The 27468-nt window shown below is 39.8% G+C and overlaps 1 protein-coding gene across 1 annotated transcript in view; it reads right to left on the bottom strand.

Annotated features, from left to right (window-relative positions):
- The window catches only part of Ahrr (aryl hydrocarbon receptor repressor), an 81079-nt gene that overhangs the window by 10612 nt on the left and 42999 nt on the right, over positions 1–27468 (bottom strand). Inside the window, exons 4-6 of the mRNA XM_052159716.1 lie at positions 9466–9555; positions 4764–4893; positions 2805–2938 (exon numbers count right to left, since the gene is read on the bottom strand). Of these exons, the coding sequence (XP_052015676.1) occupies positions 2805–2938; positions 4764–4893; positions 9466–9555 (354 nt within the window). The remainder of the gene's footprint in view (positions 1–2804; positions 2939–4763; positions 4894–9465; positions 9556–27468) is intronic.

The following is a 27468-nucleotide window of genomic DNA, read 5'->3' as shown; positions in this document are numbered from 1 at the left end:
CAGCTTCTGCCTCTAGGTTCCTGTTCTGTTTCAGTAAGTATATTCTGCCCTGACTTCCTTCAATGATGGACTAGGATATGGAAGAGGAAGCAGAAGTCAAATAAACCCTTTCCTTTGCATTTTGCTTTTGGTCACGGTGCTTCATTATAGCAATAGTAACCCTAACTAAGGGCAGGATCCTATTAACACATACCTGTAATGCATACCAAAGCCCCTAGGCTCCTATGTCCTACAAACCTCTTCCCCATTACTTAAACTTGCAAGTTCTTTCCCACTGTAAAAGCAGCAAGGTTTTCCCCACCTTTTGCTATTCTCTGACTCCCAAGAGATAGTCTTGGCCATTTGAACTTCTTTTTCCACTTAAGCAGTGATCTTTTTCAGTGGTTTCACTGTGCACTCACTTAAGTGAGAAGAGTGGGAACTCAGTTTTGAAAGATTAAGCAGAAGGGACCAGATAAAGACAGCCTCAGGTATGGACTGTGGTCCTAGAATCTGCCATTGCCCATCATAGCAGCTCTACTCTGGAAGCATGTGTGACAGGCATGTCCAGAATAGGCTTGAGTGTAACTGGAAAGGTTACATTATTTGGTCTTCTATAGGCATTATATTAGCATCTTTATTTAAAAAAACTTTATGAAAACCCAAGACCAACCAATGAACAAGGAAAGGTTAATGAAAATAAGAGTCCTGGTATGAATCCCTTTTCCTGTGAGTTATCTGGAAAGAACTGAGAACACTGTGTGTGGAGGAGGGTCAAGTATCCCAAGTTAGTAACATAGGGAGAGATTGTCTATCCTGTGTGTGGAATGATCCTCAAACGTCAGCTTGGGGGAGCTCAGAGAGCCATGGATAGGAGCTGGGTGAAGCTGGTACAAATTAGAAAAACCTCCACAAAGTGTATACTGAGGTTCCAAGCATACCTCACACAGGTTTTCCCGGCCTTTCTCAAGTGTGCAGTAAGCCTGACAGGAATTCGTCATCCCAGTCTTTGATGGATGGTCTGTAGGGATTTGCAGGTCCCAGGGTTTTACTTCTAGGGCTCCATAGTTCAGGTGAGGGTGATAGCCCCGTCTCCCTGGAAACTGTCCAATTGGAGGAGATGCAACCTCCCCGTGAGCCTTAGTCTGTGTTGTGGAGATGGGAACCCCTTGGTAACTTTGCCAGGTTATTTATTAAGAGACAGGACACATATGCCAGGCTTGTTCTAGGTGGGTCAGAAGAACCATATGCAGTGGTCACAGGATCTTACGGTCCTGGGTCCACAAATCAGTCTAAGAAGCTGAGCCCAAGTGTCCTAAACACTAGGAGCTGAGGTCAGTCAGAGGACTCAGAGATGAGTACTTGACAAGAAGTGTCCAGGAGGCTCTCAGACAGCTGTGATCATTGTGGGAGGAGAGAGAGAGAGAGAGAGAGAGAGAGAGAGAGAGAGAGAGAGAGAGAGAGAGAGAGAGGAGGGAGGGAGGGAGGGAGGGGGAGAGAGGGAGAGAAGGAGAGAGGGAAAGAGAAGAGGGAGAGAGGAAGAGAAGGAGAGAGGGAGAGAGAGAGAGAGGGAGGGAGGGAGGGAAAGAGAAGAGGAAGAGAGAGAGGGAGGGAGGGAAAGAGAAGAGGGAGAGAGGAAGAGAAGGAGAGAGAGAGAGAGAGAGAGAGAGAGAGAGAGAGAGAGAGAGAGAGAGTGTGTGTGTGTGCAGGGACCAGGAGTCAAGGTTCTGACAGGGTAAATGCAGTGTAGCCTGGCAAGGTAGGCAGGTTCCAAACTCCTTGCTCTGATAAGTCCCTGGAGAATAACCTCCTCTTCTCTTCATATGGAAGTGGAAGAGAAAATAGTCAAATGTAAAAAGTAGAAACCTGGGGCTAAAAAGATGGCTCAGTGTTAAGAGCACATGTTGCTCTTGTAGGGGACCTGGGTTCAATTCCCAGTATCCACATTGATTCAAAACAATCTGTAACTCCAATTCCAGGGGATTTGATGCCCTATTCTGATCTCCATGGGCATGAAACATGAGCATGGTACATAAGTACATGCAGGAAAACCACTCTCATGTAGAATAATAAAACATAAATCTAATAATAAAAAATAAGGAAAAATATTATGTTCTTAAAAAAACCCAAGTACTCTGGTGGGAAAGGGCTGAAACCAAAACCTTGGATAAAGGTCTGTGGACTCAACTATGTAGTAGTACACATGTGCAGATCAGAGGATAACGTCCAAGAGTTGGCTCTCCCCCTGCACCTCGTAAATCCTAAAGATCAAACTCGGGTGATTAGGTTTGACAAGCATATTTACCCACTGACCAAACTCATCAGCCTTATTTATTTATTTATTTATTTATTTATTTATTTATTTATTTATTGACAGTGTCTCAGGCACCCCAGGCTGGCCTGGATAATTGAACTTCTGATCCTCCTACTTCCACCTTCCAAGTGCTAGAATTTTAAGTGTGAGCTACCATATATAGTTTATGTGGTACTGGGGATTAAATCCAGGGCTTTGTACATGCTGGGGAAGTACTTCACTAATTTACTACATCTCCAGTGCTAGAAGAGGCTTTTAAAATGAGTATTAAATAAATGTACAACTAAAGTTCAGTTGAAAATCGTTGTCAATTTTTAAATATTTTATCTAGATCTAGATCACAGTTCTCTAGATCTTCTCTCATTTCCTCCCCCATCTACCTACAAGTGATATTAAGGTCTAGCTCTACCAACTTACTGGTTTGGAGCCTCTACACAGTGTTCATTCTGTCCCACCTTTTATTCACCACAGTAGAAAGTATCCCACATGTCCCTGGCATCCACCCACTCACCAGAAAGCCAGAAGTGCTGTCCAGCAGGCAGCGAACACGACAAATGAAGCAGCGTGTCAAGAAGGCCGAGTACTCTGAGGGCAAGCCCTTGCCCCCTTCTTGGGCCCTGAGCAGTTTCCCCAGAACAGTATTGTCTGACAAGATAATGCAAATAATGTCAATTAATTGTGATAATTGGGCTAGGAAACAACAGATAAGAGCTATCAAAATAGTGAATACACATATAGAAGAATATGTAACTGGCTGCCACAAAGCATGTAAGAAACATACCATTCTTTCTAGAATGCACATCTCTCCATGAGTCTCCAAGACTTTGTTATTCCCCATAACTCCAGTGCTTTGGTGGATTTTGTTTTCATTGGTGCTGACTGACATTGATTTTTACCACTCTTGCATGTGTGACTAAGGGTCAGTTGCTTAGTGTTGTTTGAACTGTAGAAATGACATGACATGTAGCCATTTTCCATCTAAGGTGAATTATACTGTTAGATGTTGAAGTTAGGTGGAAATTTTTCTTTGAATTATTTAAATTTTAGGAAACCACCTGAATGAACTCCTGGATAAAATCTAGGACCCACATTCCCAATCATCCAAGCCTTCTGTTAGCTACTACTTATGGGAAACATTCTATACACACCTCATCAATTGGGTATCAGTTGGGTATAATGTATTTGCTGGGGAGTGATCTACAGGATTTTAGTGCACAAAGGATAGCTATGTAGAACATTTTGTTTTCCAGTTACCTGTAAATTGGCCCAAAGGGCTGCCTGGAAGATAAGAGGCTTAAGAGAGTCTTTTTTAAGTGTCAAGTTCTTAGGTTCTTAGGCAGTGTTGAAAATATCAAATATAGCAGAGCCTAGAGTCTGTATCTAGAGTATCCTCCAAAGCCCCATGGACCCCAGCCTATGGTGGTAGAACCTGTAAGAGGCAGTGAGGGGTATTAGGGCTATATCCTTGAGAGATATTATGGGATCCTGCTACAATTTAAAGTGCTGTGTCTGGGTGTTAATATGACAGTGGGTAGCCAGGCGGTGGTGGCACACGCCTGTAATCCCAACACTCTGGGAGACAGAGGCAGGCAGATTTCTGAGTTTGGGGCCAGCCTGGTCTACAGAGTGAGGTCCAGGACAGCCAGAGCTATACAGAGAAACCCTGTCTCAGAAAAAAAAACAGAAAAATTCAAAAAACAAACAAAATATGACAGTGGGTAGAGTGGCAATTATCAATTATGATTGTCAACTTGATAGGCTCTATAAAAGCCCAGGAAATAAACATTTGGGCAGGTTTGTGAGGGAGTTCCTAGACTGCGTTAATTGTGGTGGGAAGATCCACCTGAAATATGGTAGCACAACTCCATGACCTAGGCTGAATAAAAAGTGGCACCAGCATGCATGTCTGTTTCCTAACTATGCATGCAATGTGACCAGCTGTTTCATGTTCCCGCTGCCATGCCTTCTCTGTATGGTGGGCTACATCTTCCAACACTATACAGAAATAAACCCTTGCTTTCTTCAGCTGCTTTTATCAAGTATTTTGTTGAAGCAGCATCTAAAGTAACTAATATGGACTTGATTCTCTTTTATTTTTCCTCTCTGAGTTGGATGTCAGATAATGATTTTACCTCACCAGACACTTCTACTGTAATGTGCTGCCTTCACTACATGCCTAAAAGCAAAGGATCCACAGTCAATGAATTGAAACCTCCCAAAATAATCTTTTTCTCTCTGAGCTGAGTATCTCAAGTATCTGTCATAGTGGAGAGCAGAGCAGAATGGAGCAAACACAATGATGTAAAGGCTGTCAGTGGCCACACAGAGCCTGGGATGGACCAGTTGCTGGCTGGGGGAGTGTGGATAGGCTGGAGGAGTGTAGAGAATAGTGATCAAGAAAGAGCAGAATCCTGGAGAAAATTCTGTGTGGATATAGAGGAAAATGTGGATGCCAATGAAGTTGGCTCACCTGTATCAGCATGTGGAGACTGCCCAAACACCACCTGAGGAGGGTCCATGGCCCAGTGTAGCTGTCTGCAGAAGTCCTGCCGGTCATCCACATGGATATAGTCATAAATGTTTTGATGCATTACATCTGTCTGAAATACAGAAGCAGCTGCTTTAGCTTCATTCTGAATTTACATGTTCTGGTGGCTGTGAACCACAGGATCCCCACATCAACCGTTCAAAAGCAAGTTACATGTGGAAAGAGAACTTTGAGAAAAAGACAGACCTTTACTCTTGAGGTTTCAACAGCCCTCTAGGAAGAATGAGTCTCCATGGTCATGTCACCCCTGACATGTTCACTTTGTGGCCCCCAGGATCTGGCCTTCGTGGTGGTATTATTATGTCCTCAGAGTCGTGACTGCTCAGGCAGAGGTTTTTCATTCCTAAATCAACTGTGGCACTTCATGCCAATTGTGTCATATACTTCAACCTACCCATACCACGATGCATCTAGAACCCACCAGATCATAGGAGAAAATCAGATGAAAGGAAGCCAAATATTTCAGGTACTGGAACCCTCTTGTAGCCATCTGATGGACAGAGTGGAATCTTTGGCCTGCAAAGGCTGACATTAAGATTTTGACAAGGCCAGAGACAGGCTTGAAGAGGTCTCCTGTCATCCTTACTATTCTCAAAAGGAAGAATCTGGCATATTCATTGCACTGGGAACCCAGCCTACTAAAGTCATCAAGGCTGGCAGCATCTCTATAGGACTGGGTTCTCATAATAGGTCTATTTCTGGGTTTTATCCATTTAAGAAAGGATGAATTTAGATGAATGATTATAATATCCAGCATACTCTTTTCCAAGATAGGGAAATGGCCCTTAGTAATAAAAAAATGTTATATTTTAACAATGTAACTAGCAATTTCACCCAGAGTTCACGAAATCCTTCTTGTTTTCCCCAAAGCCTTATCATTGTTGGTAACTTTGTGGATAAGCTCTGTGGCACCCCAGATATTAAATAAGATTCTCCCTGGGAGGTGGCAGAAGGCTGAAGCTATAAATGTACACTGATTCAGTAGCAGACACCATCAATCTAGATGGAACCTTTTAAAAAGGAATGTTCAGATATATCCCAGAGAAAAGGCAGAGAGTAGGTCAGAAATGGCTGCTGTCTAGTTAGTGATGTCCAGGGTCAGGGCTCTGGAGGCAGTTGTGGGGTTGAGGCACAGGAATCTATTTGTGACAGAGGTAAACACACTAGCTTATTTGCTTGCCTTTTCTAAAAGAAAGATGTTCTCAATATGCAGCCCAGGCTTATCTCTAACTCATGATCCTTTAACCTCCATCCCTCCAGTGCTAAGATTACAGGTTTATCCATCACAATCCCTGCAACCTGAACTGAAACACTGACACTGAAGCAAGCAGAAGTTGACTTGAAAATCTCCATTTGAGGAAACATGATGTCAGAACCTCTTTAGTCACCCCTAAATTATGACTCTGGCTAAACAAACAGGTTGAATCAGGTACCAAAGGAATACTGGATTCTTTGGAATCTATCTTTTGTCCCATTTTGTGTGGCAGCATCATTTTTATCTGGTGTCATTTTAAAATGTAGCCTCTTTCCTCCTATCTTTGCCCTGCCACCTCTAGAGATATCTGTCATCCTCCCCCCCCCCCATATTTACTTTAGGTATGGTACACAGCAGGAGGTAAGATGGCATTTCCTGGTTTGGTTGACTGCAAGAGTCCATGTTTTCATAGGTCTTAGACACTGGTATTTGAGCAGTGCTGTTTGAGGGTTTGCCTGATTGCACTTTCCCACTTGGTCTTCTATGCCTAGTCCCTAAAACACCTGTTTCTTGCCATGTGGTAATCCCCTCCTCTCCTAAGAATGTTACTAGAGGTTTACACTGCATGTCAATGGAGATTCTAGAACTAGAGTGCCAATGTTCACCAGAAGTGTCTCTGCTTCCACTATAATCACTTTAACTGTGTAGTTTGATGTGGAGAAGGGTGACATCTTTCTGACTGCAATGAATCTTCCTTCTGGGTAAGGCTTATCTCACTGTGTATTTAAAACAGTCTTAAATTTAATTAAATTACTATTATCATCATCATCTTCCTCTCTGTGAATGTTCCACAAGTTGTTGAGTACTTTCATCATTAGAATGTGGTGGGTTCCAGCTTCTGGCTATTATAAATAAGGCTGCTATGAACATAATGGAGCATGTGTCTTTATTGCATGCCGGGGAACCTTTTGGGTATATGCCCAGGAGAGGTATAGCAGGGTCCTCCGGAAGTGTCATGTCCAGTTTTCTGAGGAACCGCCAGACTGATTTCCAAAGTGGTTGTACCATCTTACAGCCCCACCAGCAGTGGAAAAGAACCCAGATGTCCCTCAAAGGAGGAATGGATACAGAAAATGTGGTATATTTACACAATGGAATACTACTCAGCAATTAGAAACAATGAATTCACAAAATTTTTAGGCAAATGGTTTGATCTGGAAAATATCATCCTAAGTGAGGTAACCCAATCACAAAAGAATACACATGGAATGCAATCTCTGATAAGTGGATATTAATTAGCCCAGAAGCCCTGAATACCCAAGGCAAAAACCACATAACAAATGACTCCCATGAAGAAGTATGGAGAGGGTCCTGATCCTGGAAAGGATTGATCTAGCATTGGAGGGGAATATAAGGACAGAGAAAAAGGAGGGAGGTGATTGGAGAATGGATGGAGAGAAGACGGTTTATGGGACATATGGGGAGGGGGGATCTGGGAAAGGGGAAATCATTTGGAATGTAAACAAAGAATATAGAAAATAAAAATATTAAAAAAAAAAGAACGTGGTGGGTTATATAAAATGATGCCCAAGAAGAAGGAAGGAGAGGCCCCTGGTCCTGGAAAGGCTCAGTACAGCAGTATAAGGGAATACCAGGACAGGGAAGCAGGAAGGGGTAGACTGGGGAACGGGGGTGGGAGGTGGGGGTGGAGGAGAAGAGGGCTTATAGGACTTTTGGAGAGGGGGGGATCCAGGAAAGGGTAAATCATTTGAAATGAAAATAAAGAATATATCAAATTAAAAAAAAAGAATATGGTGGGTTTTGTAGATAGTGCTTTCTCTTTCTTTTCTTTTTCTTTCTTTTTTTTTTTTTTTTTTACAGATTTATTTATTTTATGTATGTAAGTACACAGTTGCTCTCTTCAGACACACCAGAAGAGGGCATCGAATTCTATTACAGATGGTTGTGAGCTATCATGTGGTTGCTGTAAATTGAACTCAGGACCTCTAGAAGAGAAGTTGGTGTGCTTAAGTGCTGAACCATGTCTCCAGCCCCAAATGGTGCTTTTTCCGGGTGTGGTTTTAATTAGAGGAACTACTGGTTCAGGCACAGTAGATGTCAATGATTTTCAGCGAGGGTGCAAGCAGGTGCTGTAGTATACATATTTTCTTCTACCTGTTTTGTGTGTGTGGTAGTGGTGGGGTGGCCCTGAGCTTTGTAGAACTATCAGAGTATAGTTTTTACTGTCCACTGTTCTCCCAAGAGTTTCATCTATCATCTCTACATGCCTTAGCTAGTGAAAGGAGGTGTCCAGGTTTATGTGAGCTGCAGTAAACCAGAACAAAGGTCAGACAAAACAGTGGAAGATGCAGCAAAGCCAGAAGGAGGGGCAGAACAAAGCCATTTATTTCTAGGACAATTAAAAGAAAGCATGAAATAGTTTTAGACTGAAGACACAAATTCCTGTTTCAATAACTAGTACCATAGGTATGATGGCCCTTTGTCCTTCAGGGCTTCCTAGAGCGTGTGCCACAAAGGAAAACCAAGAGAAGTATTGGGAAGAAATATGAGAAGACAGGAAGATTACAAAAAAAACTAGAAACTGCAGTCACTAAGAGAAGCAGTCTTTATTTCAGCTTCAAGACAACAGCCGTACAGTACAACACAAAGGCAAGCCTTTATTTTACAATCCATGTGTCTGGCAGCTGTCATTTTTACCTTCTTGAGAAATGCATGTATGCATCTACTAACTGGCCATGGATAGTTGTCCGCACTTGGAACACTGTTCACTTGGGGACAGCTGCTGCAGGTTACTGTAAGGGAGTAGGCAGTTTCCAGAATGAACATGCTTCATGGGCTTCGATGTTATTGCTGTGCTGGTCTGGAGGAGCTGGATAGTACACTCAGGCAGCCTCAGGAAGGGACTGGCTCTTGATTTTTGTAAAGCATTTAATACAAGATGCTCCGAGAGCAAAAAGCTATTGTAACATTTTTGTGAAATACTTTGCATAAAGTAAAGACAATGAAAATATTTCTATAATGAATAGAAACTTATTTATACTTAGGTTAAAGAGAGATTAAGTTAAAGAGAGCTAGGAGTTCTTTGTCAGTCCCTACATGCACACACCAGGTAGTCAAATTACAGGTGAATGGAACGTGAAGAAATTATGTCTGGAATATACTAAATATATGGCGCTTAAGTCATGGAGTTATTAAATGAGATGGTGCTTTAAATATGAGAAGTCTCAGCCCACTCAGTCACTTAGCACCGCAATGCTCCACTGAAGCTGACACACTGTCTTAGACAAAGCTGTGTTGTGTGACATAAAAGTTTGGATGAAACCCAACATTTAATACACATTGAAAGTTTGTATATACTTGAAACTTGGTATACATTTAATTACCAAAAGATATTTTTGCTTAATTTACCTGATGGAAGCCCAGATAGTCCACAATTGTTGCTGATGCATAAAAGATCATCCCTTCAGCACTCACTACCAGAGCAAAGCCATTGAGAGACTAAGAGACAAAAAACAACAAATAAAATTGAGTTGGTTCACGTGAAGTGAAAAGAACAAGAGGTGGCTAATTCTGTATAAATTCCCAACATTCTTCCTGTTTTGTAGGACCTCTAGAAATGTTCTCAACAACTTTCTATCTCCTTTTTGTAATAAGTGCCCATTAACAGGAGACAGAGGAAGTTGTCCATGGTTTGTGAAGCTAAAGGCTCAGATCTCTTTCTGGGGAATATAGAATGTATTTAATGAAATACAAGCAGCATCAGGGTGACATAATAAGGCATCATTACAAGAGAAAGCAAAATGTAAAAAGGATACGTGCTCCACTATGTTCATAGCAGCCCTATTTTTAATAGCCAGAAGCTGGAAAGAACCCAGGTGTCCCTCAATGGAAGAATGGATACAAAAACATGTGGTATATCTACACAATGGAGTACTATTCAGCCATTAGAAACAATGAATTCATGAAATTCTTAGACAAATGGATGGAGCTGGAGAACATCATACTAAGTGAGGTAACCCAGTCTCAAAAAATCAATCATGGTATGCACTCACTGATAAGTGGATATTAGCCTAGAAACTTGGAATATCCAAGACATAATCCACACATCAAATGATGTCCAAGAAGAACAGAGGAGTAGCCCCTGGTTCTGGAAAGGCTCAGTGCAGCAGTATAGGGCAATACCAGAACTGGAAAGTGGGAAGGGGTGGATGGGGGAACATGGGGAGGGAAGACAGGACTTATGGGACTTTTGGGGAGTGGGGTGCCAGAAAATGGGAAATCATTTGAAATGTAAATAAAAATATATAGAATAAAAAAAGAGAGAGAAAGCAAAATGGGGACCATCTACTTCTTTATCCAGTCTTTTATATATTCTTTTGGAATTTTTTCCAACTTTTGTAAAAATTTGTGTTCATATTCTCTCCTAATTTTGGTGTCTAGTGGGAAAAAAATCAATCTGTTCCATTTCCCATCATTTTGACCTACTTATTTAGGACAAGAGCAATATATTCCTTTAAATTCTGGTTTGCTATAGCAATCATCCAACTTGGGCACATTTGGGGAGATGCTAAGCACAAAGGACTATATTTTAACACTTGTCAATTCAATTGTTTTATTTTACTCAAGTTTTAAATTTTTTATTGTATGTTTATGGATGCATAATTCTATATTACGTTGTTTAAAATAATTCAATCTCAGTTATATCCCCAATTGTGGGTTCTTCAAAGTATATGGCTGTGTGAGTTGAGCTCTTTTTGTTTGAAAGGCAAATCTATGTTCTGCCAAAGTAGTTCTCAGAAATATCACTAACAAAGGTATCCAGTATACCCAGAGTCACTTACTGTCACCATCAGTGAGTATTTGTGTGTCTGTCATCTATCCATCCACCCATCTATCTACCTACCTGCCTATCATTTGTCCAACAGATCTTTCATCTGTTATCTGTCTATTCTATATCTATAAATTTGTTGTCTATATCTACCTATTTATCTCTATCATCACGAAAAAAGGTAGTATGGAGGCTATCTCATTAGCATCAAGCACAATACATAGAATATCTTAATCTCACCTCACACTGTGAGATCAAAAGAGTCTGTACCAACCTGGGCAGTGCAGAATCTGAAAACTGAGTTCAGTACCTAGACAGTGTTATGCATAAATGTTTCAGTGTGTATCTTTGAAACACAGATATTGGGGATCATCTCTTTGTAACACATTTTCTTTCATTCTTAATAATGTAGGTACTCTCCACTTTTTTCAAGTTAGTTTGTTAGGTGATAAATTTTGGTTTCATAGTTTTTATTTGATTATTAGCAAGATCAAAAACATTCCATGCATTTATTGATAAGCTGGATTTCCTCCTTGGCAAAGGAGGAAAATGCATGTCATCTACCAATTTCTCTGTGAGTGTTTACACATGTTAATAGATGTGGTGAGCCTTGAAGCATGTAATTGCAGAAATATCAGCAATGAATCCAAGGAATCTGAAATGTTTATTACAAAAGAAAGAAGGGATAAGCACACTTCAAAACCTGAAGAGAAGCCAACTGTGTTTCATAGAAGCAGAAAGAAGAACAAATAAAAGTAAGTGAAGTCAGTGAAATGGTTTATGTCTCTCTTTATCCCTGTATATCTTGTAGGCAGAAAAAGTTGTGAATCATGTTTTTTGGCTGGGTTGGTGTCCCCACTCCTCCACTGGAAGTCTTCCCTGGTTACAGGAGGTGGCCATTTCAGGGTCTGTATCTCCTATTGATAGGAGTCTTAGCTAGGATCAACCTCATAGACTCCTAGGAGTTTCCATTGTCCTAGGTTTCTAGCTCCTCCCAGAGATTCTCCCTCCCCTCACAATTCCAGTTTTCTCTCCCTTCATCCTCCCTAAACTTGATCCCTCTAGTATCCCTCTCCACCCCCCCTCTCTCTCTCACCCCATTCCCTCTCTCCTCCCAATGCAAATGTCTATTTTATTTCTCCTTCTCAGTGAGATTCAAACATCCTCCTTTGGGCTCTCCTTGTTACTTAGCTTCTTTGAGTCTTTGGATTGTGGCAAGGTTATCCTGTATTTTATGCATAATATTCATTTCTAAGTGAGTACATATGTTTTTATTTCTGATTCTGGGTTACTCTACTCAGGATGCTATCTTCTAGGTCCATCCAGTTGCCTTCAAATTTCATGATGTCCTTAATTTTAATAGCTGCATAATAGTTCATTGTGTAAATGTACCACGTTTTCTTTATCCATTCTTCAGTTGAGGGACATCTATGTCATTTCCAGTTTCTAACTATTATGAATAAAGCTGCTATGAACATAGTTGAGCAAGTGTCCTTGTGGGAGCATCTTTTGGGTATATGCCCAGAAGTGGTATAGCTGCGTCTTGAAGTAGAACTATTCCCAATTTTCTGAGAAACTCACAAATTGATTTCCAAGTGGATTACAAGTTTGCACTCCCACCAGCAAAGGAGGAATGTTCCTCTTGCTCCACATCCTCACTAGTATGAGATGTCAATTGAGTTTTTTATATTAACCATTCTAGTAAGTATAAGATAAAATCTCAGAGTTGTTTTGATTTGTATTTCTCTTATGACTGAGGATGTTGAACATTTCTTTAAGTGTTTCTCGGTCATTAGAGATTCCTCTGTTGAGAATTCTCAGTTTAGCTTTGTACCTCAAGTTTTAGTTGGGTTATTTGGTTTGTTGGTATCTAACTTCTTGAGTTCTTTATATATTTTGGATATCAGTCCTCCGTCTTATGTAGGATTGGTGAAGATCTTTTCCCATTCTGTAGGCTGCCATTTTGTCCTATTGATTGTATACTTTGCCTTACAGAAGCTTTTCAGTTTCATGTGGTCCCACTTATTGTTGATCTTACCAAAACTTGAAGGAATGGCCAACCAATGACTGGCTCAACTTGAGACCCATGCCATAAGAGAACACACCCCTGACAGTATTAATGATATTCTGCTGTACTTGCAGACAGGGGCCTAGCATAACTGTCATCTGAGAGGCTTCATCCAACAACTTACAGAAATTGATGCAGAGTACCAAAGCCAAACATTAGTTAGAACTCTAGGAATATTGTGGAAGGGGGTGAGGGTTGGGGGGGAAAGAATTGAATGAGCCAAAGAGGTCAAGGCCATCACAAGAAAACCTACAGAAACAATTAACCTGGACCCATAGGGTCTCACAGAGACTGAACCACTAACCAGAGAGCATACATAGGACAGACCTAGTCCTCTTACACATATGTAACAGATGTGCAGCTTGGTCTTCATATGGTATTCCTTAACAGTGTAAAAAGGTACTATCTCTGACTCCGTTGCCTGCTTTTGAATCCCATTCCCCCTAACTGAGCTAGCTACCTTGTTTAGCTTCAACAGGGGATGTACCTAGTCCTACTGTAAATTGATATGGATTGATATCTAGGGGAGGCCTCCCCTTCTTTGAGGAAAAATGGAGGGAGAATAAGAGGAGGTGAGGTGGGGAAGGAGTGGAAGAAGAGGGAGGGGAAGTTGCAGTGGGGCTGTAAAGTAAATGAATGAATGAGAATAGATGAAAAGAAATGGTTTATGGCAAATAACAGAGGTCACCTACAATATCAAAATTGCACTTTTTTTTTTTTTTTACAATTTTTATGTATAATAATCTTCAACCAGAGTCTTCAAGGAAAATGCAAGTTTCAAACATCAGAAATTTACAAATCTTACAGTTTTTAAGGAGATATTAAGTGTAAAATTTAGAAAATTAAAAATGTAATAAAGCAGGTGATATTTTGAAATACGTAACAACAAAAGTGATAGAAAAAAATCTAATTAGTACAATATCTGTAGTGGCTATTCCTGGCTGTCAACTTGACTATATCTGGAACTACAATCAAGAATTGGAAGGCTCTTAGCCATTCTGACTGGTGTAAGGTGGAATCTCAGTGTTGTTTTGATTTGCATTTCCCTGATAACTAAGGATGCCAAACATTTCTTTATGGGCTTTAGAGCCATTCGAGTTTCCTCAGTTGAGAATTCCCTGTTTAGCTCTGTACCCCATTTTTAATAGGGTTATTTGACTCTCTGGAGACTAACTTCTTGAGTTCTTTGTATACATTGGATATTAGCCTTCTATCAGATGTAGGATTAATAAAGATCTTTTCCAAATTTGTTGGTTGCTGTTTTGTCCTATTGACTGTGTCCTTTGCCTTACAGAAGCTTTGCAGTTTTATGAGATCCCATTTGCTGATTCTTGTTCTTAGAGCATAAGCCATTGGTGTTCTGTTCAGAAACTTTTCCCCTGGGCCAATGTGTTCAAGATTCAGCCCCATTTTCTCCTCTATAAGCTTCAGTATGTCTGGTTTTATGTGTACATCCTTGATCCACTTGGACTTGAGCTTTGTACAAGGAGATAAGATTGGGTTGATTTGCATTTTTCTGTATGCAGATCTCCAGTTGATCCAGCACCATTTGTTAAAAATGCTGTCTTTTTTTCCACTGGTTTTTAGGTCCTTTGTCAAATATCAAGTGACTGTACATGTGTGGGTTCTTTTCTGGGCCTTCAATTCTATTTCATTGATATTCCTGCCTGTCTGCATACCAGTACCAAACAGTTTTTATCACTATTGCTCTGTAGTAGAGCTTGAGGTCAGGGATGGTGATTCCCCCGAAGATCTTTTGTTGTGGAGAATAGTCTTTGCTATCCTGGGTTTTTTGTTATTCCAGATGAATTTGAGAATTGCTCTTTCTAGATCATGGCTAAGATGAAAAACTCAGGGGACAGCAGATGCTGGAGAGGATGTGGAGGAAAAGGAACACTTCTCCATTGTTGGTGGGATTGCAAGCTGGTAAAACCACTCTGGAAATCAATTTGGTGATTCCTTAGAAAATCAGACATAGTACTACCTGTGAACCCAGCTATACCACTCCTGGGCACATACCCAGAAGATGCTCCTACATGTAATAAGGACACATACTCCACTATGTTCATAGCTGCCTTATTTATAATATCCAGAAGCTGGAAAGAACCCAGATGTCCCTCAACAGAGGAATGGATACAGAAACTGTGGTATATATACACAATGGAGTACTATTTAGTTATTAAAAAATGAATTCATGAAATTCTTAGGCAAATGGATGGAACTAGAACGTGTCATCCTGAGTGAGGCAACCCAGTCACAAAAGAACACAGATGGTATGCACTCACTAATAAGCAGATGTTAACCCAAAAGCTCAAAATAAACAAGTTACAATTCACCCAGCACAGGAAACTCAAGAAGAAGGAGGACTTAAGTAAGGGTGCTTTGGTTCCTCTAATAAAGGGAACAAAATACTCATAGGAGAAATAAGGGAGATGATGTGTGGAGCAGAGACTGAAGTAAAGGCCACCCAGAGACTGCCCTACCTGGGGATTCATCCTATAAACAGTCACCAAATCTCAACACTACTATGGACGACAAGAAGTGTATACCAAAAGGAGCATGCCATGGTTGTCTCCGGAGGGGCCTTGCCTGAGCCTTACAAATACAGAGGCAGATGCTAGCAACCATCTATTGGACTAGGCATGGGGTCCCCAATGGAGGAGCTGGAGGGTGGTCTAGAGGAGCTGAAGGGGTTTACAGCCCCATGGGAAGAACAATGATTTTGGCCACCCAGACATCCCAAGACTCCCAGGGACTGAACCATCAACCAAGGGGCACATTGTTCTGGCCAAAAATGTGGCAGAGGAAGGCCTTGTTGGGCATCAGTGGGAGGAATGGTCCTTGGTCAAGTAAAGGCTCAATAGAGACTCCAACAAAGGGAAATGGGGGTGGGGGTGGGGGAGGTGGGAGTGTGCTGGGTAGAGGAGCATATACATGGAGGTGGGAGAGGGGCTCACCTATGATCCTTTTTTCGGTTTTTTTGGGTTTTTTTTTTTTTTTTTTTTTTTTTTTTTTTTTGAGACAGGGTTTCTCTGTGTAGCCCTGGCTGTTCTGGAACTTACTCTGTAGACCAGTCTGGCCTCAAACTCAGAAATCCACGCCTTTGTCTCCCAAATGCTGGGATTAAAGGCATGTACCACCACCACCCAGCTCTCACCTATGATCTTAATCTGGAGGCTCAGAGGTACAAGTTTCTGACCTGGATCTTGGCATGGAGATCTTGAAGCATAGTGGTTATGAATTCCAGAAGGTTAAGACAAGGAGATCTCCGAGATCAAGGTCATCTGGGTTTAAAGGCTAGGTGGCACAGCCTTTAATCTGGGCCACACCCTCTGCTGGAGATCTACAGCCTTTAATCTGGGCCACACCCTCTGCTGGAGACCTATATAAGGACATTGGAAGAAGGAAGACTCACTCTTTCTTGCTGGCTTGCCTCTGGGACTGAGCAACTGCTAGATCCTTGGACTTCCATCCACAGCTGCTGCTGACCATTGTTGGGGAATTGGACTACAGGCTGTAAATCATTGACAAATTCCCTAACTATATAGAGACTGCCCATAGGTTCTGTGACTCTGACTAATAGAGTATCCACTTTCTATTTGTCTAATTTTGGTTGCTAGGAATGCAACACAGGTCCTTATACATGCCAGGCAAGTTATCACTACTTAATTTCATTTCCACTTCTGTTAATACTGATTAAACAAATGAACTTGTAATCAAAACTTACCCACAAAAATATTCACAGCACACTGACAAGAACTTTCCCAGGATATATAAACAGCTTTTCCAAACCAACAATAAAAAGATGAAAAACTAAATTAAAAATATGAGCCTAAACCCAATTATTATAAATGGGAAAAACACTTAGGCTAATATTTTACAAAGGAAAGGGTGAGGTCTACGATACTCATATGTTCAGGATTACTAATCATCAGAGAAATATAAGTCAGAATCATATGAAGATACTTTTTCACAGTGCTGCAGTGGCTCCAGTAGATTCTGTGAGACAAAGTTTTACAGACTGAGATGAGAAATGTCTCCTGGAGCCTTTCTGAACACCTCTATTTAGAAGCCGAAAATCTCACTTGGCAATTTGCTTTGCTCCTAAACTCTCCCCCTTCTTATTAGCCGGGACGAAGATAAACCAAGCAAATTAAGATGTAAAAGAACCCATCTTAAAGTAAGTCACTAGTCAGAAAATTCTGCAAAGCTTTACTCCAGTAATTTACATAATTACATTTATCTCCCAACCACATATAAATTAAATATGGCTCTGACACTATGGTATGAAAAGCACTAATTAGCACAGTGGTATAAATATATTTCACGTGTCTTGATTGTATATTGGCTTATAAGTCATTGGACATAATTTAAAAGTTATAATGTTATTAAGAAGAGGTTAGTTTAACCAGTGACACATGAAAAGTATAAGTTTCTTTTGTTTTTTGACCCTCATAGTCACCCTTGCAGGACAGGTGGATTTGAAACAATAGGCCCAGACTAGAAGATATTTACATCTGAAGAATCTTAAACAATATCCTTGCCAAACAGGTGGGTGTTGGGCAAATTAGAAAGAATTTACATTTGAGTTGGTGCAAAGCTCAGAGCTGCCTCAATGGAAGCTTGTGGGGAACTGCTTTGTCTTGCAGACCCCACCTAGGGGGTCTTTGGCCAAAACAACATTCTTAACTTATCCAGGTGTGATTCAGGATGCAGTTCATACTTATTACTCACAGAGACTCATTTAGACTCAGGGAGTTTGACAAAATGTCCTTTAAAGTCTCTTTAAAAGTTTATATCAAGAAGATTGATGTTGTCTGTGTTGGGAAAACGTTTTTACCTGGTTGATTTTATACTTCCTTGTGCCAAATGGTTATGCTAATTGTTCCTTGCGCCTGCTTTAATGGATACATCTTTTGATATGTAAATGTCAATCCCTCATGCTTAAAGGCTCATGCCTCAAAACAGAAAAATACATTCAGATTCAAACCACCTCTGTGTGTGGTTGTGTCTGTCTGTCATCTCTCTGAACCTATGCTTTTTCCTGAAATCCAACGTTCTCCCTTGGATCTAAATCTTCCTGGCTGGGACCATCTGCGGCATGTAAGGACAGTTTCAAACAGACTGAGCACAAAAACACAGGGCCTTGTAGGAGATTATTTGGTGTGAGTGGAGTCACCTGGACATTGCAGAAAACACTGTCAGTTCTCGTGGAATCAAACACATAGACACACATCCTCCATAGGGCCCAGAAATCCACTCTTGGTAATTTTTACATTTAATCATTTCCTGCTTTATTGAAAGGGACATTTAAACTAATGTAACAACATGCAATATACCACAAACATAATCTTTTTGTTTTAAAATGTCTGTTTACTTCCTTTAGAAAAATGAGGTTTTCTTATAATGACAGAATAGGTCCAGGCATCAGTATGAAAAGATACCACACAGGCTTTTTCAGATTGGTTCTGGGGCTTAAAAATAGATGATAAATCAATGAGTTAGACAGGAAATCCTGACACATATCCAAGTTCACAACAGACAACAAAAGCCTAAAAAAGAAGATATCATCCCAAGTCACAGGATAAAGTTAGGCTTGATTAAATAGTGTTTTGGGAGGATTGCATTTATTTATTAAATACATAAAGAGAACAAATTAGGAAGATTTGTTATTGTCACCTTTTGCTAATTTACCAGAGTTGGATGATTTCCTAATGTTTCCTCCTCATGTGCACCCACTTTCTGAGTTACTGAGAGACAAACATCTTTTTAGGTGACTTGTCAACTTCTCCTGGAACTGTCCATTACTGGTTCACTGAATAGGGGGCTTGAGTTACATTAGTTTATTTGGATTGTTTTGCTGTTTGTCACAAGTGAAGGTAAGCTAAATTTTTCCTTTAGGCTGTTTATATTAACTTTGGCTTCCAGTGCTCTCTATACCATACAGAACTAGCTATCTGACTTCTCATACTTTTTCTTGCCTGGCATGGATGAACTGTTTCTTAAAAGTTTTCCAAATTTTTCTGACAAAACAAAAATAAACAACAAACAACAAAAAATCTGTGCATTCCTCAATTACATAAAGAATCTCTTTCTTACTATTGCCATAGTCACTTTATTCAGATAGTATATGTCCTAAAACTTAAAATATTTCTATTCTACAGAGTGTACTCCTGCACACAATGCAAAGAAGGCTGTAGACACAGAACTATTGAGCCACTCAATTAGAGGTAGATGCAGAGCCTGGAAACCCCTGCATCCTGGTATAGGAGCCCACCTGTGCTACTTTCTTCTACCTTCCTGCAAAAATTTCAGAAAGAGGATGCTCCAGAGCAACTGGGTCCAAGAATGAGCCATGGAGCTAACAGAGGAAGGAGTCTGGGTCCTTGACCCTAATAAGTACCCCTAGCATCTCCCTAAACCACCAGCTCTATACTATAGCCTGTTTTTATCTCTAATGTCAGTGTTGTGGTTTAAATATGCTTGACCCAGGGAGTGGCACTATTAACAGGTGTGGCCTTCTTGGGGTAGGTGTGTCATGTGGACATGGGTTTTAAAACCCTCCTCCTAGCTGCCTAGAAGCCAGTCTTCTTCTAGAAGCCTTCAGATGAAAATGTAAAACTCTCAGTTCCTCCGGTACCATGCCTGTCTGGACACTGCCATATTCCCACCTTGATGATAATGGACTGAACCTCCAAACCTGTAAGCCAGCCCCAATTAAATGTTCTTAAAAGAGTCTGTTCATAACAACAAAATCCTAACTAAGATAGCCAGGAAGAGCTGATCCACGCTGCAGAGGCTTTCTTATATCTAGGTTTTCTTTCTTTGTTTTTCAGTTAACTTTGCAGTAGATTTTCTGGCTCCAGTTGGCTGAGGAAACATTCAGAGATTGTGCTTCCACTGCTATGATGTGATATTTGTGGGAGGTAGACTACAACAGGATTCAGTTCAACCCACAGATTTTGTGTTCTACCTAGAGAGGGTGTGACCTTGCACCAAATTCAGGAGGAAAAACCATACATGCTGACGTAGACTTTGAACCCAAATTTAGAGTCTTGTTCTCTTGCAAAGGTATACTTTGAAATGTTTCAAATCAAGCTGGTGAGATGGCTTAGCTGGTAAATTTGCCTGGCATGTCTGTCAACCCAAGTTTGTTTTCTAGAACCCATCTAGTAAAGATGGAGATAGCAGATTCTACAAGGTCATCTTCTAACACACATCACCATGCATGTGTACACCCACGCATCATATTCATACAATAACAATAGCAAACTTTTAACATTGGAACTCCCATGAACACATAAAGAAACACTTGTCAATTATAAATAAATTTATTTTAAAATAATTCCTTGGTATGCTTATAATTTTACTATTTAATAGTTTAATAATTTAAGACTAAAGGGAATTTTCATACTAATGAGACAGATGTACTTATTTATTTTTATATAAAGAATTAACTTGACTTGGGTGAAGATTTGAAAATGAAGAACGTAAAAGTTTCTTCAATGTTTTTCAGAGTTGATTAATATTTTGATGTTATCATTATAAATATTAAGAGCACTGCTTCACATAAATATGTATTATAAAATGGCAAAATTATGTTTAGAGGCATTTTGGAAATTCTGTCCTGATCCGATCCCAAACCAAAATGCATTTAACATTTCTTTGTTTGAGAGAGAGAGAAAGAGAGAGAGAGAGAGAGAGAGGAAGGGAGAGGGAGAACACATATGGAGGCCAGAGAAGAACATTAGATGTGAAACTTGAAGCTAAAGCTCAACATTTTGACTAGGCTAACCAGACAGAAAATCTTCCAGGATCTGACTATCTCCACATTCTCAATATTGGGGGGTGGGGGAGTGTTAAAGGCACACATGCCATGCACAGCTTTTACATGGATACTAAGGATTTGAATTTGGCTTTCTTGCTTTCACAGCAAGCTTTCTTATCAACTAAAGCATCTCTTAAAATCCTCATTTATCTTCCAGTCCACACCTGGTTGTCTTGAATGGCTGCAGGTCTCCAGAGATGCAGGCATCCCCAATCCCTGCCTGCTGGATCCCCAGGCAAGCCCAGCAACTCTGAGGTGGGCTTGCCATTAACCAGATGGGGCATGGCACTATATGAAGGTCTTACTTCATTGGCAGGGGTCCTCTTCTGACCTTGTTTGGGGAGTTCAAAAAACCCCCACACCTCTACTTATAGAATGTCACATAGCCTTGGTTAAGAGTATAGGTTTAACTTCCTTTCTCCCAGGAAAAACCTGTTCAGCTAGCACCTGAGATTCCTGAAATACTTCCCCATTCTAATGAAGTGGTACCCTAAGCCTTCAGCCAATGACCTTCCCTTCCTGTGTATCCTCACACCCTTCTCCTAAGAGGTATATAATCCCTGGTTCACCCTGAATAAAATATATGCACTCACATCCACCACCAACAGAGCAAAATGAATAAGCAAGGATTGTCTCAGATACCTGCTTCATTAAATATTGCCATGGGGAAGGCATTTGCCTGAAAGAGCCACGCCTAAGACTCCCAAAGAAAACTTTCTCTCCTCCAGATGCTCATGTACTTGGCACTTGCTACCCCAAATCAGACCCAGATTCTGCTTGTCCAGTGCTCTGCCTTTCCCTTTCTGCCTAGAGTGTAGACACTCTGATGGGAAAGGTGAATCACCAACCTTAAATCTAATTCCTGACTTCCTCCCCAGACTACTAGCAATGCATGTGTACCCAAAGAGAAGAACCACAGCATTCATCCCAGACCCAGATTGTTTCTCCTTCTGGTCCTGTGTCTGGAGGCAAAACATTTGCATCTTTCTATTACAGATTTTGGTCTGCCTTCTCTGGTCTGCTTGCCCCTAGCAGAGAGGCAGAACAAGTAAGACACATTCATTCCTTAGGCTACAGCTCTGCCTGCTTCCCTGAAGGCCTGCTGCCACCCAAGGTAACCAGAGGCCATCAGCCATCAGGCACTTTTAGACCAGTCAACCAAATGGCTAAAGGCCAATGTAAGAACACAAACAACAAAAGCCAGGGCAATATGGCACCATGAGAACCCAGCTATCCTACTACAGCAAGCCCTGAATACCCTAACATAGCTGAAGAACAAGAAAATGACCTTAAATCTAATCATATGAAGATGATAGAGGCCTTTAAAGAAGAAAAAGAAATTCTTTAAAGAAATACATGAAAATACAATCAAAGAAGTAGAGGCCTTTAAAAGAAAATGAACAAATATAAAGAAATACAGGAAAATACAATCAAACAGTTAAAGAAAATGAAAAAAAAGTTTAAGATCTGAAAATTGAAATAGAAGCAATACAGAACACACAAACTGAGGCAATCCTAAAGATGGAAAACCTACAAAATAGGACAGGAACTATAGACACAAGAATCACCAACAAATACAAGAGATGGAAGAGAACATCTCAGGCATAGAAGATACCATAGAATATATTGATATATCAACTAAAAAAAATGTTAGATAAAAAAATGACACAAAACATCCAGGAAATTTGGGACACTATGAAAAGACCAAACCTAAAAATAATAGGAATAGAAGGAAAAGATTCCCAGCTTAAAGACCCAGAAAATATCTTCAACAAAATCATAGAAGAAAGTTTCCCTAACCTAAAAGAAAGAAATGGTCATAATCATACAAGAAGCTTACCGAATACCAAATATATTGGACCAGAAAAGAAAATCCTCATGCTACATAATAATCAAAACACTAAATGTACAGAACAAAGAAAAATATTAAAAGTTGCAAGGAAAAAAAGGCCAAGTAACAACATATAAAGGCAGACCTATTAGAATTACACCTGACTTCTCAACAGAGATTTTAAAAGTCAGAAGGACCCGGGCAGATGTCTTGTAGACCCTAAGAGACTACAGATGTCAGCTCAGACTACTGTACTCAGCAAAACTTTCAATCACCATAGATGGAGATACCAAGATATTCCATGACAAAACCAAATTTAAACAATATCTTTCCACTAGTCCAGTCCTACAGAGGGTAATAGATGGGAAACTCCATTACAAGGAGGTTAACTACACAAAAGAAAACACAAGGAATTATTCATTTCATACCAGCAAAATCAAAAGAAGAGAATACTCCCTCTCTCCTCTCTCACTCTGTCTGTCTCACACACACACACACACACACACACACACACACACACACATATCACCAACATCAAAATAACAGGAACTAACAATCATTGGTCATTCATATCTCTCAACATCGATGGCTCAATTCACCAATAAAAAGACACAGGCTAACAGAGTGGATACATAAACAGGATCCATTATTCTGCTGCATACAAGAGACATACCTCAGCAATAAAGATAGACATTACCTCAGAATAAAGGACTAGGAAAAGGTTTTCCAACTAGGCAGACCCAAGAAACAAGTTGGAGTAGCAATTTAAATATCTAATAAAACAGACTTACAACCAAGAGTAATCAAAAGACATGGAGAAGGACACTTCATGTGCATAAAAAAATCCACCAAGATGACGTCTCAATTCTGAATATGCTCCAAATGCAAGGGCATGTACATTCATAAAAGAAACATTACTGAAGCTTAAATCACAGATCGGACCCCACACATTGATAGTAGGAGACTTCAACACCCCACTCTAACCAATGGACAGCTTATCAAAACAGAAAAATAAACAGAGAAATATGAAACTAACAGATGTTGTGTATCAAATGGATCTAACAGATATCTACATCAAACACCAAAGAATATACTTTCTTCTCAGCAACTCATAGAAACTTCTCCAAAACTATCCATATGCTCTGTCACAAAATAAGTCTCAACAGAAACAAGGAGATTGAAATAACCTCCTGCATCTTATCATATCATCATGGATTCAAGCTGGACTTTAACAACAAAAGAAACAACAGAAAGCCTACAAACATGGAAACTGAACAACTCTCTAATCAATGACCTCTGGGTCAAAGAAGAAATTAAGGAATCAAAGACTTTCTAGAATTCAATGAAAATTAAGGCACAACATACCCAAACTTTATGTGACACAATGAAAGCAGTGTTAACAGGAAAATTCCAAGCACTGAGTGCTTTCACAAAGAAATTGAGGAAATTGCATACTAGCACCTTAACAGCACACCTGAAAGCTGTAGAACAAAAAGAAGCAAACACACAAGAGGAGTAGATGGAAGGAAATAATCAAACTCAAGGCTGAAATCAAGCAATTAGAAACAAAGAGAACAACACAAATAATCAATAAAAGCAAGTGCTGGTTCTTTGAGAAAAATCAACAAGATAGACAAAACCTTAGCCTAACTAAATGACAGAGTGACAGTACCCAAATTAAAAAATCAGAAATGAAAAGGGAGATATAACAATAAACACTGAGGAAATTCAAAGATTCATTAGGTATTACTTCAAAAGCCTATACTCCAGGAAAATTGGAAAATCTAAACAAAATGTAAAGTGAATAAAAATAAACTATTAAAAATATAAAAAATAAGTTATGTAAGAAAAAAACCTCATTTAATGACTTTTTGTGAAACTTAAACCAGCAACTCGAGCAGCAATTTTAAAAATCAAACATTGTGACAATCCACAATACTGATTTGCTACTTACATGCTGAAAAATGACAGTCAGAAAATATCAAAAGATTTTGTCTACTGTAAATAAACATCACATTTCTGTAAGAGCAGAAAATTCTCTATGCATAATACAAACACTGTACTTTTTAACACATAATAGTCTTAAAAAGTAGCATATACACTGAAAAGTATAAATGTGTATTCAGAACCAAGGCTGCTGTGGAGTTGTGAGATGCAGAAGAGGGTGCTGTCAGAAACAGCTCAAATTCTTTACATGTCTGGTTTTGAATTAATTTTTGGTTACCGAGCAAGCCTTTTATTCAGACACTTTTATTGTAAATTTTTCTGAGCTTCCACATTAAGTTTCATGATTCCAGTGTGGGGGTAGCAACGCAATGTAAGACTCTGGATATTTCCATTTGTATGTAGTTATTTTGTATGTACATCATGGTGCTTATGCGAAAGTCTGAGGACAAAATTCAAGAGTCAGTTCTACCCTGTGGTCCTGCATACTCAGTATTGAACTCAGGCCATTAGATTTGGTGGGAATCAGCCTTTACCCACTGAGCTATCTCATTGGCCTCAAAAATTAGGGACTTTTTTTAAAAAATGACAGTTTTTTAATAACTTCGTGCATGTGTGCATGTGTATTTGATGACAGTAAATTACACAGAGCCTCTATGTACGTATGTGTGAGATGAGTAGTCCATTACTAAGCTATATTTCCAAAGCTATACTTTTAACTTTCAAAAATCTTTTAATGTTTGACTAAATATCAAACCTCACCATTTTAACATCAAAGGGCTAATATCCAATATATACAAAGAATTCAAGAAGTTAGATCCCAGAAAACCAAATGACCCTACTAAAAATGGGGTACAGGGTTAAACAAAGAATTCTCACCTGAAGAACTTCGGATAGCTGAGAAGCATCTTAAAAAATGTTCAACTTCATTAGTCATTAGGGAAATGAAAATCAAAACAACCCTGAGATTTCACCTTACACCAGTCAGAATGGCTAAGATTAAAAATTAAGGTGACAGCAGGTGTTGGCGAGGATGTGGAGAAAGAGGAACACTCCTCCACTGCTGGTGGGGTTGCAAATTGGTACAACCACTCTGGAAATCAGTCTGGCGGTTCCTCAGAAAACTGGGCACGTCACTTCTGGAAGATCCTGCTATACCACTCCTGGGCATATACCCAGAGGATTCCCCAGCATGCAATAAGGATACATGCTCCACTATGTTCACAGCAGCTCTATTTATAATTGCCAGAAGCTGGAAAGAACCAAGGTATCCCTCAACAGAAGAGTGGATACAAAAAATGTGGTATATATACACAATGGAGTACTATTGGATGGAGCTGGAGAACATCATACTAAGTGAGGTAACCCAGTCTCAAAAGATCAATCATGGTATGTACTCACTAATAAGTGGATATTAGCCTAGAAAACTGGAATACCCAACACATAATCTACACATCAAATGAGGTACAAGAAGAACGGAGGAGTGGCCTCTTGTTCTGGAAAGACTCAGTGTAACAGTATAGTGCAAAACCAGAACAGGGAAGTGGGAAGGGTTGGGAGGAGAACAGGGGGAGGGAAGGGGGCTTATGTGACTTTCGGGGAATGGGGGGAGCAGAAAAGGGGAAATCATTTGAAATGTAAATAAAAAATATATTGAATAAAAAAAATAAAAAAAAAAGAGCACAGCACAGCACAAAGGCATTCGGCATTCGGCACAATTCACAATGTGTGTGATCACCATCATTCACCTCGAGTACCTTGTACCCCTAAAAATTGAGCTCTGTCACTACTAAATGACAACTCTCTCTGCCTCCAGCCTTGGCAATCCCATCTAGCCTTTGTCTATACTCTGGATCTTCTCTGGACACTTAAGTGAATCCACATAGTATTTGTCCATCTGTGAATGGATTGTTATTGCATAACAATCTCAAGTTCATCTACCTTGCAGTATATGTCATATTCATTTCTTGCTCCCTGGCAACCATCATTCTAGTCTCCCCTTCTGTAAATTCCACGTTTTCAGATTCCACAGAAAAATGAGGCCATGCAATGATTTTCTTTTTCTACCAGGCTTATTTTACTGAGTGGTCTTTGAGTGTCACTCAAGTTATTGCAAATGACAAGAGTGCCTTCTTTTTTTATAGCTGAGTTAATATTCTATTGTATATATGTGCCACACTTTAATGTCTGGTCATCTGTTGATGGTCACTGGATTGTTTCCATTTTGTGGCTATTGTGAATAATGCTGTAGCAAATATAGGAGTATAAATATTTCTTCAACATAATGATTTCATTTCCTTCTGATACACTCCCTTTAGGAGGATTGCTGGGCCATACGATAGCTACATTTTTAGTTTTTGGAGGAACATTCATACTCTTTTCTGCAGTGGCTGAATGCATGTTTTCATCACTTAGGTGAACTGACATCACAAGTGGGTTTCATCTGTACCTCCCTGATGATTAGTGACTAAGCACTCATATTTATATACAGAAGTATATACAGAAGATATACTTCTGTATATCTTCTTCTAAGAATTGTCTATCTAGGTCTTTGCTGATTTGTTTGTTTGTTTGTTTTCTTGGTTTTTCAAGTTAGGGGTTTCTCTGAAAGCCAGGTAGCCCTGGCTAGGTAGACCATGCTGACCTCGAACAAAGATTTGCCTGCTTCTGCCTCCAGAGTACTAGGATTAAAAGCAAGCACCACTACCACCTCACTTCCTTTGCATATTTTAACCATGGTTTTTGTTGCTGTTGTCTTTGTTGGTTTGTTGGTTAGCTTTGTTGTTTTGCTTCTTGATAGTCGAGTTTCATATGCTTTAAACATTAACCCCTCACTGGCTGTATGCTTTTTCAGATGCTTTCTTTTGTTCTGTGGTCCTTCACATTATTTACTGTTTCCTTCACTGTGCAGA

The sequence above is a fragment of the Apodemus sylvaticus genome, chromosome 16, assembly GCF_947179515.1.
Source record: "Apodemus sylvaticus chromosome 16, mApoSyl1.1, whole genome shotgun sequence".
Classification (NCBI taxonomy): Eukaryota; Metazoa; Chordata; class Mammalia; order Rodentia; family Muridae; genus Apodemus; species Apodemus sylvaticus.
The sequence above is the reverse complement of the archived record's forward strand: the minus strand, read 5'-3'. Positions and strand labels throughout refer to the sequence as shown.